Raw genomic sequence first — 18,430 nt, 5'->3', positions numbered from 1 at the left:
AAAGTAAAGTCGATGTGGGGGGAAGCAGGTTGCCTGTTCGGGCATGGCGGCCCCCGTGCTTTCATCATGTCTTTCCCTTCTCGTTTTCCCATCTCTTCTTTACTCTCTACTCCATCCTCCCTGCTCTTCATCAACCATGGACTGTTGTCGATAATTCTATCTTACTTCTCCTTCGATAATGGTCCGCCTGGTCACCACGCCTCGCATCGTCTCGGCCTTCGACGATGTCCCGTCTTCTTCCCGCCAGGAGCTTGACCTGCCGGACACCTTATCTCTAGAGACCCCGATCGCCCATGATCAGTTAATACGGTTGGCTCGATATTTTCGAACCAGGAATGACACAACCATCAGCAACGATGACCGGAGTCTAAATTCGCTCCTCCGCGGGACCAAGGTGTACGTTCCACCGCCGCCGCCGAAGCCCGAACCCGTACGTCATGCCACCACCACTATCCCTGCCTACTAGCTAGCTACTTCACGCCATCCCATCAAGGTGTTCCCTGTATTGATACCCAACCCCACACAGAGTCCCGAATACCTCGCTCTAAAAGCCCGTCTCCTCGCCGCCGCCGAAGCAGACGCTTACAAACGCATGACTTCTCCACATCTCGCTGCGTCGTCGCAATCCCCGGCGTCCATCTTCTCGTCATCCACACCGACACTCTCGGCGATCCACGAATCGAAAACATCAGGCGATCATCCAGTCGACGACTCGGATCCGCTGACGCCCGGGCTCGTGCTGAACATCTTCCTCTCTGTCCTACTTACCGGGTTCAGCGTTTACTGGGCGCTGACGAGCTTCCGAACGCCCGATTTACTGGTAGCGTTGGTGGCGACGGTATGGCGATCGTCGAACCGAACTGGCTCGCAGGGCGGGGTGTCCGAGCCAGTGCGAGTCTTGCTATCGCTCCTCGTGGCGCTAATGGTCGGCGTCGCGGAGGTGTTGATCTATGCTATCTACTTACAGAAAGTTGAGCAGGCGCGGGCACGCGAAAGACGCATCCGAGAACGAAAAGTGGTGGTGGAGAGTGACGAGGAAAAGCAAGCTAATGACGATGATGGTGCCGAAGAGAGAGGAAAGGGAGACGTCACCGATATACAGCCTGACGGAAAGAAGGAGGAGATCTGGGGCAGAGGACCGAATGGTGGACTGCGGAGAAGAGTACGGGAACGGTGGGAAGAGAAAGGAAAAGAAGAGGATGGGCAATGACCGTAAGTTGACGAGGTTGCCCCGTTTTGACCATGATTAGGACAAAAAGTTCTTGATACCCCAACTCTCAAATTTCGGTCGAGTCTTGCCAAGCTCTCGACTCAGATGTGTACAATATGTTATCAACCAGTCTAAAACCAAAAGGAAAATATGCCGATACAATGAGAACTTATGATGCACGAACAGAAAAGAACAATTACTTCCATCCATCAAGAGCTACGTTTTTCAATGTGGAAAACGCAAAAGTATAAGTTTTATCATGTTTTATTTTCCTCTATTAAATTATAAAGCAAAAGCTATGATGGCAGCTAGCTAAAAGAGATCAAGAACGGTCGAATAGCAAAAGCAAGAGCAAAGCAAAGCCTACACCATCGCTTTATGTGATCAAGATGCATGGGGAATGATGGTGGCTGTCTAATACGAAAAAGCACCAAAAGGTCATTAGTGATCATCAGAAAGCGATCTGTCGTGTCGTGTCGTGTCGTTTCTTTTCTTGTGTCTTTTGTTCTTTCTGGTTTGGTGGTGGTTGAGAGATTGACTGTCCGTCCTGTCAACGAATCTCAAGAATCGCCGTGCGAGGGCGATCCTGAAGGAGAGAGAAAAGCAGAAAACAAAAGCACAGAACTAGGTAGGGTCTCAAACCCGTTTCTCTAAAAGCAGAGTACCCGCCGGAGTCTTGCTACCGAAGCCTTCGTCTCGACTGAAGATCTTCTCGCCGCGCAGCCACGTCTCGCGCACCTGGCCGCGCAGGGTCCAACCCTGGTAGGGCGAGCACTTGTTGCGGAAGAGCATGGTGCTGGGCTCGACGGTCCACTCGGCCGTGTCGTCGAAGACGCAGATGTCGGCGTCGAAGCCCGGCACCAGGTCGCCCTTCTGGCGCTCCAAACCCACCTGCGCCGCGGTGTTGGCGCAGCAGAGCCGCACGATGTCCTGCAGGGCGCGCTTGGTGTTGGTGTCTTCGGGCGAGGCGGTCAGGCCCTTGCGTCGGCTGAGCTCGGTCCACAGGATGGGGAGACCCAGGCCGACGGAGGAGATGCCGCCCCAGGCGGAGAAGAAGCTGCCTTGGTTCTTATCGACATTGGCAGCAGCGTGTTCGTTGCCCTCGTGGGGTCCCGGGACGTGGGACGGGAGGAGCTTGAGGTCTGGGGTGCAGGGCGAGTGGTCGGACACGACGGTTTTGATGACGCCGTCGCCGGCGTGGCGTTCCAGTTCGGCCCAGAGACGGTCCTGGTTCGATTGCGAGCGAATCGGCGGGCAGCACTTGTGTCGGGTGTCTCCGTCGCGGATCTCCTCGGCCGCCAGAGATAGGTAGTGGAAGCAGGTCTCCGCGGTGATGGGGATACCTTGGTCCCGAGCCTTGCGCAGCAGCGGGATGGCCTCCATGGCCGACAGGTGGACGATGTGCAGAGGCAGCTTGGGAGCCAGATGGGCCAGGGACAAGATCTCTTCCACGGCGCAGGTCTCGTACGACGAGGGTCGCGAAGCCAGGAAGGTGGAGTAGGCCTCCGCGGGACCTTCCGGAGTCTGGGCCTGATCGGAGTTGGCGGCGGTGATGGGCGGTACCATCTCGGCGTGGAACATGAGGGTGGTGGGTTCGTCTGCCAGCTCGACCATGGCCTTGCGAATGTCTTCCGAGGAGACAGCGGGGAACTCCTCAACCTAAAGGACACGGTGAGCACTGGTACGTTGGTTGGACACCAGGGTACCGGAAATTCTTGGAAGGATACTTACCCCACTGTCGATCAGGAAACCTTTGAAGCCGCGGACACCCTGGTTGACGAGCTCCTTCAGTTCATGGGCATTTCCGGGGATGATGCCACCATAGAAGCCGACATCGACCCAGCATTTGCCGTTGGCTGCCGACAGCTTTTCTTTCAAGCCGGCCACCGTGGTGGTTGGTGGGATGGCATTGAGGGGCATGTCAATGACCGTGGTCACACCCCCAAAGGCAGCGGCCTGCGTTCCGGTATAGAAGCCCTCCCATTCGGTCCGGCCAGGCTCGTTCAGGTGGACATGAGCGTCGACCAGACCGGGCAGCAGCACATGGGGCGAATAGTCGGTGTAGGGGGTCCCCTCAGGGAAATCCGAGGCCGGGATCACCGAGTCAAAGACGGTGGTGATCTTGCCAGTGGTGAGCGACACAACGATCGTTGCAGATGTCAGACGGCCGGAAATCACCGCGCGCGACGAGGTGATGACCTTGATAGACGGAATTTGAGTGGACTCCATGATTATGAGGGAAGGAGACCAGAAGGTATGGGGCAGGGTGGGAGAAGGTAAGAAGAGAGAGAGAAGGGGAAGAGAAGAGAGAGGAGAAAGAGTGACGAAAGACGAGAATGGATCGAATCTATCAGCTCCGACTCGAGAGACAAAGGAAAGATAAGGAGAGTTCCGGTGATAAGAGAGGCAAGGGAGTCACAACAAACGACTGATAAGGGCCAAAGCGAGAGAAAGACCGGCCAAAACTAATAGAGAAGAGAGCAGAGATAAGCCCCAGTCCGGGGTTGCGATAAGCCCGAATTTATAACCTCGCAGTTGCCCCAGACGGAGTGGCTCTGATCGAGTAAGATGAAAATCATCAGAAAATTAAATGGCGAAGATCCGAGGGGAAAGAAAAAAAAAATAAAAAACAATTAGAAAAAACAGGACATCGGATCCACTTGAGAACAAAAAAGCAGCAAAAAGGATCCACACGGTGCCACCGGAATTGGGGTTTTCATTCTCTTACTCGATCGATTTGCGATAAGCAATCACCACCGACGTTGGTGTCGCTCCAGATACCATGAATACGCCAGGTTCTTTCATCATTGCCATGACGTTGTCGGTATTTGATGGGCGTGCGCTGCCCTGAAAATAGGCGACTATCGGCGATGCCCTCACTATTACCGGTTCTGGGCATACCATTGACCGTTACTCACCGACAACGAGCCTGTCGGGAGGCAAATCGGAGGAATGACAAAGAGCCAGACGAATTCCCGATGAAAAGATTCAGACCTGCTGGGCGGCCCCATCAACCGTGGTTCTGCTTCGGGCGCCTCCGGCATCCGCCATCGGACGTCTCCTGAGGCAAATCATCGGCGTTTACTCGATCGAAACTCCTTATCCGCATATCCTTTACTCGATACTTTCACGTTGTTGGTCACGGATAGGATTTCCCGGCACCTCCTGCGACAAGCATCGCGAGGCGACAGGTCTAGTCTGCTCCTGACTAGCCCGAATCCAGACCGGAAGTTGCGGCATGCGCTGGGCCTGCTGATCTGGACGGTTCTTCGGTTGGAGATGAGGGTTGAGTGGTTTTTCCCCTCAGCGGACGATGGAACGGAGTCCGCCGTCAGGAACAATGTTCACATGATGAATGTGAATAAAGAAGGAAGATGAAGATGAAGATGAAGACAAAGGAAAGTCAAGTAGGGCAGCCGCTGCTCAGATGATCTTCGCCAAGATTCTGACTAATCGCTCCTCCTTCTCCCCTTCATTTCTCCCCCTTCTCTTTCTCTCTATCCCTTCATCGACAATCATCATGATTACGGAGCATCATTCATGTTTCGCGTTGCCCTGACTTGCAGGCGGATCAATCTGTCCGTCAGATTGTCTCATCCCTTCAGGGGACAATGCTCGCAGTCCGCCGGTCAGAGGCCTGGACCCTGAACAAATACGATCTTCCTGCCGCTAGACCAGGCCTCTCGCTGCCTAAGCAGCCTAACACAGCCTCGTTGAAAGACGCCAAAATGTGACCACTCATTATTGGTTTGGGTACTCGACCCTCGGGACCTAGACCGTCTTTCCCATGATCTGTCCCTTTGTACGGAGTAGACCCGTGGTTCTTTCTGGATAGACCCTCTTTTTTGGCATCCCAGAGCACAGACATCCCCTTTTTTGTATATACTTCCGCCGCCTAGACCATGACTATATCCCCCGTCTCCCCGAAATCCCCCCAGGACTTTAAGACGTCCGCCATCAAGGACGAGATCGCGGTCATTTGGTCCCAAGTCCAGGCCCGTGTCATCCAGTTGGCAGGGGGAGACGCCAATCAGATCCGCCAGAATCTCACCATCGAGAATGTCCTTGCCCATCTCGACCAGGTGCTGGAAGACTCCTCGCCGAAGGAAAGCGCTATCCGCTCCACCGTCGATAATACCTTGAAGTTTATCGACACTGTTGGGGGTGTGGTCGCGGGCGGTGCGTCCGAAGTGAGTCTTCCTGCTTCTTCCCCGAATTTCCGACCGTATCGAGGTTTAAACCAGCCTATGAGCACGTAATGGTCTAAAAAGGACACCGCTGATTGCGACGTTTGTGTGCGAGTTGAGGTCTTTGGCCCTGCCGAGCTATGTTTCAACGCCGTGAGCCTTGTCATCCATGCATGGCAGGGCTACCGAGACGTGTTCGAGAGCTTGGCAGGCCTGCTCGACAAATGCAGCCAATATCTGAGCCGGCTAGAGTACTACATCCGCGGTGGCATGGATGCCCGACTGGCCAAGGTTGCCTGTCAACATCTACAACTATTCGTAGAAATATGTGATCGCACCATCAAGCTACGACACTCCAAGCGGAGAAAATTGATGGTCTTTTCAAAATTCTTCTTTCTCAATGACAATTATATCCAGGACTTGCTGGACAAGATGGATAGCCTGGTCGATCGCGAAGGGCGCCTGGTCACGGCGCAAACCTTCAGTTTCGCATCCCAAGCCGCCGTGGGCACCAAGGAGAACCTAGCCATCAGCAAGGCCGTGAATAGTAAAATTGACATGCTCATCGCAAATCGCTCGGACCAAATGAAGGAGAACGATACCCAGCGCAGGCGGGACCTCATCCTGAAAAAGTTGGCGTTCGACGAGAATAAACTCGACCGTGAGAGACACGAACCTGACCCGTTCTGGCAGCGAGCATATCAGAACTTTCGAAAGCTGGTTGTGCCGGACACAGGACAGTGGTGCTTTTCCGAGCCTTTGTTCGTGGCTTGGGAACGGAATCAGGATACGAGCCCGCCCATTCTTGGGATTGAAGGGGTCGAGGGTACCGGCAAGAGCTACCTGGCCTCCACGATAATACGAAGACTCCGGAATCGAAGCTCGGTGGATAGTTGTGGCTCGCGTACTTTACTGGCCTTTTACTTTCTCGAGGGCGATTCAAAGGAGGAGCTAAAGAGGACTAACCACCTGGATCTTATTATCAAGTCTCTGGTCTGGCAATTCACCCAGGCCGATGCATCGTATTTGAGATTAGCAGCCGGTGTATGCGAAGAAACGAACGATCTGGATCCTCATGAAATCCCGGATCAGTTTTTGTTCAACAAAGACCTGGCACAAATTATTGATGCAACTTTCTTTATCGTCATCGATGGGATAGGTGACATTATTGGCGACGCGTTGGTCAAGTTCCTTCGTAGAGTCTCGACACTCACGCCTGATCATCAGCGCGTCCGCGTTTTCCTGACTGGTCGACCGAGGGCTTTCGAACAACTCGGAGCCGTCAAAGGCATGTCCTTTGAGAAGATATCAATCAGCACAAGGAACCGGTCAGACGTGGAAAAGTACACGCAGTCCAGGATGGACCACATTGAAGCGCTCGAAGATACGAGCCGCATGGGGATCCCAGAGCTCAGACAGAAGATCTGTGAGAGTCTATGTGAGAAGACAGCAGGTGACTACTTCAGGATCAACACGATTCTGAAGCATATCAGCACGCTAGATTATGTTCATGATATTGATCAAGTGCTAAAGGATGCTGGAAAGGAGCGTTCCGAGCAAATTCTGGGTGAGATCGAGAAACTAAACCAAACGCTTAGCCCTAAAGAGATTGCGGGGGTAAATGAGATCATTCTTTGGATCCTTTACGGCAGGGAGTGGTTCAAGCCGCGCCAAATGGCGGCCGTGCTCTATGAAAAGAGTGGCGACCTCTCGCTTCTACCCCTACAGACAAAGCTACAAATAAAGTATTCGTTGTTTGAGGTGGATAGTGACGGTGATATTGACTTTCGGTCTTATGAAATCACAGAATTGATACCTGAGAGACGCCAATCTCTTGATGGCGATGGAGAAGACTCTGCCCCCGGCGCCACCAAGAAAGTCAAATCTTCGGAGGTTACGATTGTGCGCCACTTTCTGAGCACAGTCTGTCCACCGGAACTTTATGACCGATTCGAATTCGAGTCGTTCTTCGAACAGAAGCTCCGTGGAAGAGGTGGCCACATATACCGAGACGATAAAGATACGGCTGAGGTGAAGCTTGCGGTTACCTGCTTGCGCGTTCTGACAGAGCAAAGAGATGGACGGCGCGAGATCCTTCGTCCTTACGCAGTGAGCTACGTTCTACAGCATCTATCTTCGGTGGATCTAGCTTTTGTGGATCGAGAATGGAAAGCTGCCGTCGGGCCTCGTCTGTTGAAGCTATTTACCGACGCATCATCGACAGACGCATTGCTATGGACGAACGATCTGGAAACGGCAGCCACATTTGCGTGGCATGCACGCTCTGCATGGCTCGATAGTAACGATGGTGTGACGGAAGTCCTTCGATGGTTTAGAGACTCGGCCGTAGTGTCGAGTATCTCTGACCACAAGCGAAGAGGTTGGGTTACCAACCTTGTTGCCAGCTCGTCACCACAGATAGGTCTCCTTGAATCATTTGTGAAAAGGATGGCGGTCCACTGGCTGCGAGAGACTTCTCCTCAGCCTCTAGCCTGCAACGCTTTTTCGTTTCTGTTCGACTCTATGCGCAAGGTTTGCCATTCTTAACATTCACTCGTTAGACGACATGGTTCTGATCAGATCAACTTCCCAGATGAAGCACGGTGACAAGTGTGAAGAGCATCCAGCACCAGAATACCAGTCCGATCCTACCGTTGAAGGCATTTACAGAGTAGAGAATTGGTGCCGCACATTACTAGAAACCAAAGAGGCGGATTCTTTATGGGAAGTACAGGTAGCTATAGTTCTACAAAACTTCTCATTCGAGGTCGAAGCCCAAAAGCGATGTCGGAACGCCTTGGAGCTTGATGCAGCCAATTGGCGTGCTTCTTTCTACCTAGCTCGCGCAGTTGCATCCGACGAGGAGGCCATCAAGATACTGGAAGATATGTCAGCCCGCCTCCAACAGGACAGCGAATGGATGCAGGAAGGCTTTCACAGAAAAGCGCTTGCCGAAATGCTCTTCGACTTAGGGCAGAGATACTGGTCCCTCGAAAAGTTCGATCTTGCCACTCAGTCCTACAACAGATCGATCGAAACCAACTACACTGGCTACGATCGTGCTTTGGTGATTCTTGAACAGTATCAGGGTCAACATCGATGGACGGATATTGTGGCCTTGCTGGGAAAGATCCAAGACACCTCCGGAGATACGCAGGCTCTTTCCGACATGCTTGTCAATCTTGCCACCAAGGAGAGTATACACGATATCATGTTACAGACAGCCATGGAGACGGAGCAGTTCAGTCGCCTGGAACAGATGTACGATGGCGCTATTAAACTGGCTTCTGAGCTACAGGCCTATACGAGCCTGTACTACGTTCGATATCACTTCGCCAACGCTCTCTCACAGGAAGTAGAAAATGAAGAACGCGCAGTCGCACTCTGGGAAATTGCTCTCAAGGACGATCTCCCTCGGTCATTCCTGGATGTCGAGGACATTCTCCCGAGCCTCACGATCAAGCTAGCCCCAGTATACTTGCGTCGAGCAAGAGCTGCCGAGCACGACTCAGAAATGGCCCACGAATACCTCCGCCGAATTTCAGAGATTCTACCAGACGAAGTCGCCGAGAACAAGATCCTGTTCCCCGCAAAGCTTTACGTATCTCGATACTACCAGGTGAAGGGGGACAAAGCCAAGGCGAAACAAATCGCTCGTAGCGTCGTCAAGATATCGCTGGAGATCCTGTCTGACGACGATAAACACAACGACTACCTAGCGTACTGGAGACTCCTCCTCGTTTTCTTACCCCTAGACGACGACCGGAACGCATCCGCAGCGGTCATAATGGCCGCACTCGCAAGCCAGTCATCCCTAGATACGAACACCGGCCGCGAAGAAGCTCTTCTCGAGAGTCTACAAGACACCGCTCCCGAAACCCCAAACCAAGACATTCCCGACAAGACAGAGAAGTCGCAAACCAAAGCCACTCCCCCGGTCGACACCACCGTGAACAAATCACCAAGACAAGGAGAAGAACCTCCTGCCAAGCCAGAGCCTAGTCCTATCTCTACTAGTCCCACAACTGCATACTTCACCCCTGACTCTTCCTCCTCACCCATCGCCGACCTATCTCTCTCCCTTCCCCAGATCTTCGCAGTCTGTGACGGCGAATGCGGTCATTACTGGGAAACCGCCAGCGAAATGTGGTGGTGCAAGGACTGCATCAACCTGACCTTCGACCGGGACTGTTTCGAAAAGCTCCAGAAGGGCACGTTGCCGCTGAATATCTGCGACAAGAATCATGAGTTTTTGGTGATCCCTAAGTGGGATCATGACAAGATGCGGAAGATTCCAAGGGGGTATGTGCCGTATGGCGAACGGGCTATTTCCTTGGAGGAGTGGAAGGGGGTTATTAGGAAGATGTATGTTGAGTTGGATGGGTAAATTTGTTCTCTTTTATTGGGTGCGTGGTGTTTGTTGGGGTTGGGTGTTGGTAATGCTTTTGCGATATATATCCGTTCTCAAGTGGAAACTACGCATGCAACAACTTGTCTCTCTTCCGATCCCCTTACTCAGCGATGAACTCATAACAAAGATAAACGCCTCTGAATAGACAGAGATAAGTAAATAAAGATCGCAAGACGCGACAATTTGATGTGGTTTAGTTAACCACCGCAAGTCCGAAAAAAAAAACCAGCACCCGAAAACTAGAAACGCTTGCCATTCCCTTCAGAACCAATAACCGAAAGCCCTCCCTCCCCATGTCCCTAGAATTAAACCCGCTAAAAGTTCATTCAAGCAAAGAGACAAACCTCAACCCTTAGGCCGAGCCCGTGGAAACAACCTCCACCCCACCCCCAGCGGACAACTCCCCATCCTCCCCATCAAACTCCACCACCTCATATGCCGACTCACAGAACTCCGGTTCCCGATAAGTCTTATCAAGCCACGCCAGCATGGCATCGCAGGCACGCGGAAAGATACACTCGACGTTCAACGCCTCGCCGGACGAGAAGCAGTTGCAGCCGTGTTCGGCGGCGCCAGGGACGGGCAGGCCGAGTGGTTCTTCGGACAGGACGTAGGCGCGGCAACGGGTAGCGATGAAGGTTGCGAAGGAGGAAGAAGCAGGGAAAGAAGAGGTAGGAGAGGTGGGTGCGGCAGTGGCGGAGTCGACATCGACATTGACATCGATATCTGTGTTGGTGCTGAGCTCTAGGTGAGTGAGGTGGAGAGGGTTGGTTAGGCAGATGGAGTTGATGCGTGTGTGCCAAGTTTCCCCTGTTCGGGTCTTGGTTAGTTGGGGTTGAAGGTGAGAGAGCATAGTAGTAAAGCGGGATGGCAATGTAGTCGAGAGAAGGAGGAGTGAGAAGGGACATACAACGATCAGCCAAATACCTAATCGCGCCCAGTCCACCGTCCGCGATACCCACGATCTGAATCTGCGCATTTACGCGAACAATACGACTCCCGGGGGCCAGAATTTCGTCAAACACGCAGTTGATATGTTCCTGCCAATCGCCATTCTTGGGTATCTTGTTCCGGTGTGTCATGGTTAACGGTGTGTCCACGGCCGATGCACGAGGCAGAGCCAGCCATGACTGTAGCGTCATTGCGCTCTGCGAGCCGCAGTGCCAGATCAATTGGCCGGTGTTCGCTAGGACAAGCGCCGTATCGGAGTGGTTGGGGACTGTCTGGGTAGAAGCGGTTTTGTCCGTGCCAGTTTTTGGACGTGAAGAATGGCCTGAATGAAGAACGGCACGGGCAAAGCGCACTGCGGAGCCGATGTCGATGCCCTCTGTGCCGACGCTGCGGTATGCCCAGATGGCCAAGTCCTGCACAGGCTCACCGAGCACGACGATAACTCTGGACGCGGTCGACAGGTTCGAGGAGACCAGGACTGGGACATGGGGATCACCAGGCGTAGAAAGAAGCGGGAGTTTCAAGGTTGTTAGGCCGAGAGCACGTAGACGAGACAGGACAACTTGGCGGATGCAAACTACAAGCTTCGTCATCAGTATCGAATCATGTGCTTTGTGCTTTTGGGGTCTCCGACATACCGTTCATCACTTCCCTCTGCCGCTCGTTCCATCTTGGATTTTTGTTGATTTTGAACTGGAATTCCTGCTCGGGGTCAGAGATCTTGCGGATCTGGTCCTTGTCATTGATGAAGTATCTAAGACCGCGGGGTAAGTTTTTATTTGTTCGCCAGATGTTTGAGTGATTGTTCTGTCTTACCCCAGTTTGTCCAGCTGGGCTGGAAATTCAGGGTCTGCTGGGAGGTCATCCCGACGGAAGACGAACATTGTGAGGATTCTAGCAGATTGTATTGAAGAGATACGTGAGTGAAAGTAACCGGTGGAACAATTGATAGAAGATATAAGGCAGAGGAGATGGAGATGGGGGTAGAGAAGGAAAAGTATATGGGAGCTGCAGGTTCCCGAAAAGACGCGAAGAAACGAAGCTCGTTTGCCAAAGTGAATTGTACCAGTAGAAAAAACAGTTCAATGAACTGAATAGCTAACGGTGAAGGTGGGAGTTAATATCCTCGAGTATTGGTTTGCTTCCTCACTGATACCAGATACTCGAAGCACTCAGATTCATATCACCCAAAGGCAGGTAAGTAGTTCAACTCGACCCAGAAATACATTCCTCGTCGAGATACAATTCAGCATATAATACATATTTTCAAATAAGGACGGAGAACAAACGCCATTCGTGCAAACCAAACCCAACCAGGTGGCCGAAGTTGCCACTAAAAGAGATCGATGGATATCGCTGCGATATCCCGGCAGTGTACAACATTCTATATTTCCAACATTTTCTCCCCCTTCTATATTTTCATCTTCCCTCTACCAGCTTGCCTTCTTCACACCCGGTAGATCACCTGCCAGCGCCTGTTCTCGGAATTGGTACTAGATAGCAACTGCATTAGCCGAGTTCGTATCGGAGATACCGCCACCATCTTGAGCACTTACTCTGGCAATTCTGAAGTCACGGATGATACCACGTGCAATACCACCAGCGACACAGCGGTTCTTGATCTGCGTGGGACGAGTGTAGGCGTGCATCTGGGTGAGCTGCAATTGAGCCTGCGCGCGGGTACGCTGAGGGAGGGAGGTGTTGCGGATGATGTAGCGCAGAGCTTGGCTATAGAAATCCTCGCATTAGCTATACACCTCCTCTAATTTCTCATATAACCAGGGTCCTGAAGACCCAGCCATGCGATAACAGCCTTTCTCGAGATCGGTGCTAGGTAGATCGTACCGTTCGGGCTCGTACTGCTCGAAAGCCTTCCGCTTGGTGTGGTCGCGAATTGCGCGGATGTTGACGAAACCGCCGAGGTCTAGCTTCTTCGACCGGAAGAACGACATGGTGACTGGATGTCTGAGTTGAGGGACAAGGCGCAATGAGGTCTGTCGGTTTGGCCGCAGTTTGGATGGATTTCGACGGCTTCTCCGCGGGTCTTGGCGCCGGTCACGGGGTTGCCATATGGGGGTTAGCGTAGACGGTCCTCTGCACTTTTTATCTGGAGTATTCGCCTCAACTTTGTAGAGTATAAGGACGGATATGAGTTACGTTCGAATAGAGAATGTAGTGCGCAATAATTCGAGGCAGACAGAGTCTTGCTTCCTCAGCACCAATGTTTGTTGACCCGGTGGCGGCCGAGTCTGGGAACATAATTTGATGCTGGGTCTGGTTATGGGAATCCACCGGCAATTAGAATGATTTTAGACGGTTTATGAATTTTTCCACTAGGTCCTGGGCAGAAGGCGTTGTCTGCTAGGCCTTGGAAAGTTCAACGCCTGTTTGCTCCTGGCCAGGCTCACGCTGCGAGCTACAGCCAGTCCCAAGACTATGAGGTACACGCCAAAACCCAGTTCAAGATTGCACTTTGTAGCGGCCGCTAATTATGATTAATTAGTATCGTGCGTACTCCTTACAAAGCCCTGCCCTTATACTAGATACTAGCAGAGTCACTGCTCCTGGCACATAAGGCCCCTAGCACGGTCGTCGTGTCGCTGGTCTTGAAGTTGAAAGAAAGAATTGAAGACACACGGGTTACAATCCTCAAGGTAGTGATACAACTTGTCAATTCGTCAATATGTGCGATGACGGTGTATTCTATATGCTAGTACAGAGCATCTGCCCGCAGAGCGGAACCAAAAGCGAAACAGATATCCGGGCCCATCAAGCCACCCTTGAACCTCCCGCGTTTGCCATAACAACGTTCTTCGAGATAATTGGGATTGATTTAGTGCTTAACGTTCTTGGCGTTAGGGTTGCGGGGGTCGTTCTTGAACTCGGCGGCTGGTAGGAAAGAAGCGCGGTTAGTGTTGACACTCTTGACGTTCCCAGTAAGGCGTTTGCGTCGGAGCTGTATGCTTCATCCCAAGCAGAGTGGACTCCAGAGGATGTGACCAGGGGACTCACTGTTCATCATGGCGTTGGCGGCCGAGTTGATGCCGTAGAGGATAACGGCGCCTAGGAATCGCTGTTAGTTTCGGAACCACCAGTACCGACACAGGTACAGCCGATGGATATCCAGGACGCGACACGAGCCATTCATTCGCAATAAGACGAGACTGCCGAACATCCGAAGATCCATATGGAAGAATATGGAAGATTTAACTCGACATACCGGCAGCAAAGAAGGGAGCCATAGGCCGGGCTGTAAAAGACGTTAGTTGATATTCGCGCTCCGATCCGACGGAACAGAGAGGATATGGTGGCATAGACTTACCAACGGGGGTGGGGAACTTCTTTCCAAGGAGAGACATGGTGGCAAGTGGTTTTCTTGACGAGGTGGTCTTGACTTGGAGGAGGAGATGGAGATGATGCAGAGAAGACGAGGAGAAGCGGGTACAACGAGGTTTGTCCGGAGGTCCGATGCCTGGCCGCTTTAAGCCTGAGGTCTTGGCAGGTGGCCGCTTTTGCCGGATCATCGCCCCGCCTGGAAACAACCATAACAAACATTGCATACATCGCATACTGCTGTCACTCAGTCTTGAACAATCCAGCATCCTGCGCACTTGATTCAACCCTCTTACACATTCCACACAATGGCTGCCTCTCTCGCCGCATCAGTCGACTCCCTCCAATCCTCCCTCAACCTCCTCGACTCTTCCATCGACACTCTCGACGCCGGAATTAGCGACTTCCCCCGCCTCTCCAAAGTCCTCCAAACCACCCGAGTAAGCATCTGCGCCCCCTTTAACCCCCGAGCAATTATTGTGGTTATCTAACTATTCAAACCAATACTAGCACTTCGAACTCCTCCCCGAACCCACCCTCCGCGAAGCCCAACAATCCCTCCTGGACGAAATCACCCCCAGCATCGCCCATCTCCTCTCCCTAGCGTCGAACCACGTCGAGAAGCTCTCCCGGCGCGAACAAGGTCTCCGTGCAAAATGCGAGCTGCAGGAGGGAAGACTGTATTCGGGCGAGAGCCGCCAAGCCCCGAGCCGTCCGCAACGGAGCAGCGCATTCGGCGATCGGTCCAAGGCCGCCTCCGCGGCGAAAGCGGCCGAGTATCGACGGCTGGTTCAGAAGAAGGAACGGCTTCAGTATGCGGTCGAGAGGCTGGAGTTACAGGGTAAACAGCGGGAGCGGCAGTTGAGGAAGAGTATGGCTTTTCAGTAGGGTGATGGTGCTGAATCGCAGGGCCAATTTACCGCACACACTCTGTTCGTCTTGGACAAAGACGCAAATCTAAGAGGCATATGGCATATACTGGGAGGGTATGCGAGCCTAGCTTGATCCTCGTTGTTCTGAAATGAACGGGAAATGAAAGTGCTCGTCGTGCTCATTGCTTGCCTCGGGAGTTCTTGCACCACGAAGAAAGACTCGATTATCACGGCCTCCCAGAAGACCAAAGGAAGACAAGACGACGACGGCCTCCTTGGTTGGTAACAGGGAGAAGGTCTGACTATGCCACCTCTACAACGCCACCTTTTGTCAGTGTTCCCTTTTTGGGGTATGATAACAGAAGATGATACTCTGGGGCTTGAAACAGGCTAGTCGATCGGCTTCGAAGCTGTGAATCGGATGCTCGGCAGCACTGAATTGTACATAGAATCATTGATAACGAAGAGATGAGAAATGGAGATGCTAATTTGAGTGAGGAGCTCAATTAGATACATTATTTATACACAATTTTCAAACGCAGCCATTTATCGTACACATATGATACAAGTCAGACTAGGTCATATCTAGATCAAGTCTGCTTTTCACCCAAAGAACCCCCCCCCCCCCCATAAACAATACTCTAACGCCTGCGTGCTTGGGAGTAAATGCCTCCAAGAAATCCAGATTTCAAGACTATTCTTCACCACTGAATTTAGAAGCGGTATACTGCTTCGTCGCCTGTCGCAGTTTCTTCTTATCTGCAGCCTTCTTCCAGCTAGGAATGGTTTGACCCTTCTTCCTTGGCGGGATGGCTAGTTCCGGCCAGCTCGATGAGCTCATCTCTCTTTGGTGTTCAAGCTCGTCCTTTTCGGCATCACTGAGCTCTTCTTTGGCGGCGGCACGTCTCTGCAGTCTTTCTTTCTTGCCCTCGCCATGTTTATCTCCAAGTCTCAGGTTTCGGTGAATGCGAGTCTTGGCACCAAGGGCCCATAGATCTCCCCAGCGTGCTTTGCGGGCATCCTTGTACGCCCTGCGACTGAAAGAACGAGGAACGGTCCAGCGTTCGATGTTCCCCGCGGGCGTGCACGAGTCAAAGATGATGTGTCCGCGACGCTTGATAGGGGGATAGACAATTCGAGGGAGCGATAAGGTGTGGAAATTCTGGCCGCTGCTGGAAGCACCGTCCTGGCTCGCTGGTGGCGCTTCATCCACCTGCGCCTCGTCGGCGGGGGCATCATCAACGTGCTCATAACCTGCAAAGGCAGCCTCAGTGGCTTCAGGACCCTGGACGATGCCTTGTGTCTCACGAAGATCAGCGCCACGCTGCACAGCGACATAACTAAACCTGACGTCCTCGTGGTTCCGATCCTTAGCCCCTACAATGCGTTGCAAAAACTGGGGCCTGATGTATCTTTGCTCGAAATGACAGTAATCCCTGCGGCCCTTCGAATGCCCATCCATATGATACATGGGGCATTTGCCATGGTTGGTGCAAGGAGCCACGATCATGCCGGCTTCTTTCTGAACGTGCGTGTCTTCGCTTGGCGACTCAGTCAGGTTTTCGTACTGCGTAGAGCCGGGGCTTGCGATATGGCGCTTGAGCAGCATTTCACGAGCTCCAGCAACCGCCTCGAATCCCCTCTGGTGTCCCTTTTCAAGCAGAATCAAAACACCGCCATTCGGGTTGAGCAGGTTCCACAGATTCTCGACATGCTCCTTGCGCATGTATTCCTCCTCAATGCCCAGCAAAGAATGCGGGGCGATAATGACGTCGTATTGTTTGCGCCGCGGGGGAGCTCTTGAGTCATCCAGCGTCGGTTTCTCACGAACATGGACATAATCCGGAAGCCGGGGAAGAAAAGACGTGTTTTCAAGCATCGCACTGGCGCGGAGCTGGAGGCTTTCTGATCCCGCAACCACCGTAGATCTGCCCACCGGGTATGGGCTGCCTTCGGGTTGGTCTGGTACCATAAGCTCCCATTCTGCACGAAGAACGTCTCTCCATGCGAGAACACCAGCTCCTCCTGCGCTAGCATCCAGAACGTGCGGACCCTCCTCCTGAGACATCAGTCCACGGATCCATTCGGGACCCAAGCGCTTTCGAACTTCTGTCAGAACGCTCAATGCAGAGGCGTACAGTCCCGGATATAGAGCAGCGATGTACGCATTGGCTTCCATTTCGGTCATGTGCCGTTGCGACGCCGACAACGGTATCGGGGTCTGGGGCGTTTGAGCGCGCGGGATTGGAGTATAAGTGGAATGAGGAAGTCTTGAGCCGCCGAATGTGCGACGAGCAGCCTCTGAGATGTGTTTGTTCGAGAAGTCCGACAGGATCGCAGAGATAGGGCCTGTCACGGTATCCTTGGGCAGGTATATGGTACTGGGATCGGTGGCGAACTTTCCCTCGACCGTTCGGGGATGAAGCCGTGGTGCATCGTCATGGATTGTGTCATCCCCAAATTGTTCGAGCATGATGTCTCCCCCGAGCTGTTCGGCGATTTCTCGTGTTCGTTGCATAGCAGCGGTTTCGTCCTCTTGGGGACCCGTCTCCATATCGTACGCCACCGTAACCTCTTCTTCTTCCTCTTCAGACACAGCCTCTTCAACATCCACCTCTTGCCAACCTCCCTCGCCATCTTCACGGTATAATGTGTTCAGATCCTCCTCATCCTGAACTTCAAGCTCCTCCGTGTGTTCTTGTACGAAAATAGGTTCGCCATATAGCTGGGTATATAATTCGATCTCCGTTGCGTTCAGGTGATCTTCCGGGAGCGTGTCTCCGAATTCTTGTCTCGCCGATCGCACGCGCGCTTCCAACGTTTGGGCGTCTCGATGACCGATTGTTTGACTGAATACATCATCTAACTCGGGTCCGTCGAAGTTAAGGGCCTCAAAGTAGTCGTCCAAAAGGTTTAAATCATCCATAAGAACGGCCAATTTCATTTCATTCTCGTTGATCTCGTCGATCAAGGCGTAGATAGCATCTTTCCGTTCGGTATTAGACTCTGCCTCCGCAGGTGGCGTCGTAGATGCATGTCGCGCCCCAAGGGTCCTAACTCCATGATTCAATACCGGCAGCGAGACTCGCACGGCAGAATTAGGCGATAAGCTTTTCGGCGTGATGGCGCTGCTGCGTTGTCGAGTTGGTAGGAAGCTGGCAGCTCCGCGGAGCTGTTGCAAGCCGGTTTGCGGCGGTCGATTCGCGATCGGTCGTAAAAGTCTGTGGGAACATGGCCGACTTGCCCGCGCTGCCGAAGTTCTCGACAGCATCCTCAGACCTTCTGCCGCTCTGCAAACAAACGAATAATTCGAGGTTGGAAGAGAGGAAGAAACAGCAACGCCACTGGAGAGCAGCGACAGGGAAAACCTGCGCCAAGACCTGCGCGTATCAAAAATGGCTGCGCTATGATTGGTCGGAAGGATCTTCAGTGGATGACATAATCTGTCGCCTCCCAATGCGGTAAT

At 52.7% G+C, this 18,430-nt stretch overlaps 8 protein-coding genes across 8 annotated transcripts; 3 read left to right on the top strand and 5 right to left on the bottom strand.

The window, feature by feature from the left end:
* Positions 1–178: 178 nt before the first annotated feature.
* On the top strand, positions 179–1,210 carry LDX57_001097 (TMEM199/VMA12 family protein; the record flags this gene model as incomplete). Its single annotated transcript, XM_046082740.1, has 2 exons — positions 179–430; positions 527–1,210. 2 exons carry the CDS (start codon positions 179–181, stop codon positions 1,208–1,210), a joined length of 936 nt encoding a protein of 311 aa, XP_045938697.1.
* A 636-nt stretch (positions 1,211–1,846) lies between these two features.
* On the bottom strand, positions 1,847–3,439 carry DAL1 (allantoinase alX; the record flags this gene model as incomplete). Its single annotated transcript, XM_046082739.1, has 2 exons — positions 1,847–2,869; positions 2,942–3,439. The coding sequence occupies 2 exons, from the start codon at positions 3,437–3,439 to the stop codon at positions 1,847–1,849; spliced, it is 1,521 nt and encodes a 506-aa protein (XP_045938696.1).
* Positions 3,440–5,112: 1,673 nt separating this feature from the next.
* On the top strand, positions 5,113–9,784 carry LDX57_001095 (uncharacterized protein; the record flags this gene model as incomplete). Its single annotated transcript, XM_046082738.1, has 3 exons — positions 5,113–5,400; positions 5,482–7,929; positions 7,991–9,784. The coding sequence occupies 3 exons, from the start codon at positions 5,113–5,115 to the stop codon at positions 9,782–9,784; spliced, it is 4,530 nt and encodes a 1,509-aa protein (XP_045938695.1).
* Positions 9,785–10,160: 376 nt separating this feature from the next.
* On the bottom strand, positions 10,161–11,643 carry LDX57_001094 (uncharacterized protein; the record flags this gene model as incomplete). The annotated part of the gene is made up of 4 exons (XM_046082737.1): positions 10,161–10,618; positions 10,719–11,336; positions 11,398–11,513; positions 11,576–11,643. The coding sequence occupies 4 exons, from the start codon at positions 11,641–11,643 to the stop codon at positions 10,161–10,163; spliced, it is 1,260 nt and encodes a 419-aa protein (XP_045938694.1).
* A 586-nt stretch (positions 11,644–12,229) lies between these two features.
* MRP2 (mitochondrial 37S ribosomal protein uS14m) lies at positions 12,230–12,777 on the bottom strand. Its single transcript, XM_046082736.1, has 2 exons — positions 12,605–12,777; positions 12,230–12,487 (listed from the first exon to the last, which is right to left on the bottom strand). Exons 1-2 carry the CDS (start codon positions 12,709–12,711, stop codon positions 12,253–12,255), a joined length of 342 nt encoding a protein of 113 aa, XP_045938693.1. The 5' UTR covers positions 12,712–12,777; the 3' UTR covers positions 12,230–12,252.
* An 815-nt stretch (positions 12,778–13,592) lies between these two features.
* ATP18 (F1F0 ATP synthase subunit i) lies at positions 13,593–14,118 on the bottom strand (the record flags this gene model as incomplete). The annotated part of the gene is made up of 4 exons (XM_046082735.1): positions 13,593–13,648; positions 13,772–13,822; positions 13,980–14,009; positions 14,082–14,118. The coding sequence occupies 4 exons, from the start codon at positions 14,116–14,118 to the stop codon at positions 13,593–13,595; spliced, it is 174 nt and encodes a 57-aa protein (XP_045938692.1).
* Positions 14,119–14,189: 71 nt separating this feature from the next.
* On the top strand, positions 14,190–15,501 carry SPC19 (DASH complex subunit SPC19). The gene is made up of 2 exons (XM_046082734.1): positions 14,190–14,532; positions 14,603–15,501. Exons 1-2 carry the CDS (start codon positions 14,401–14,403, stop codon positions 14,978–14,980), a joined length of 510 nt encoding a protein of 169 aa, XP_045938691.1. The 5' UTR covers positions 14,190–14,400; the 3' UTR covers positions 14,981–15,501.
* Positions 15,502–15,550: 49 nt separating this feature from the next.
* Positions 15,551–18,301, bottom strand: RSM22 (tRNA methyltransferase RSM22). The gene has a single exon (XM_046082733.1). It carries the CDS (start codon positions 18,233–18,235, stop codon positions 15,659–15,661), a length of 2,577 nt encoding a protein of 858 aa, XP_045938690.1. The 5' UTR covers positions 18,236–18,301; the 3' UTR covers positions 15,551–15,658.
* Between the last annotated feature and the right edge of the window lie 129 nt (positions 18,302–18,430).

Source organism: Aspergillus melleus, assembly GCF_016097325.1.
Source record: "Aspergillus melleus strain CBS 546.65 chromosome Unknown contig1, whole genome shotgun sequence".
Lineage (NCBI taxonomy): Eukaryota > Fungi > Ascomycota > Eurotiomycetes > Eurotiales > Aspergillaceae > Aspergillus > Aspergillus melleus.
The sequence above is the reverse complement of the archived record's forward strand: the minus strand, read 5'-3'. Positions and strand labels throughout refer to the sequence as shown.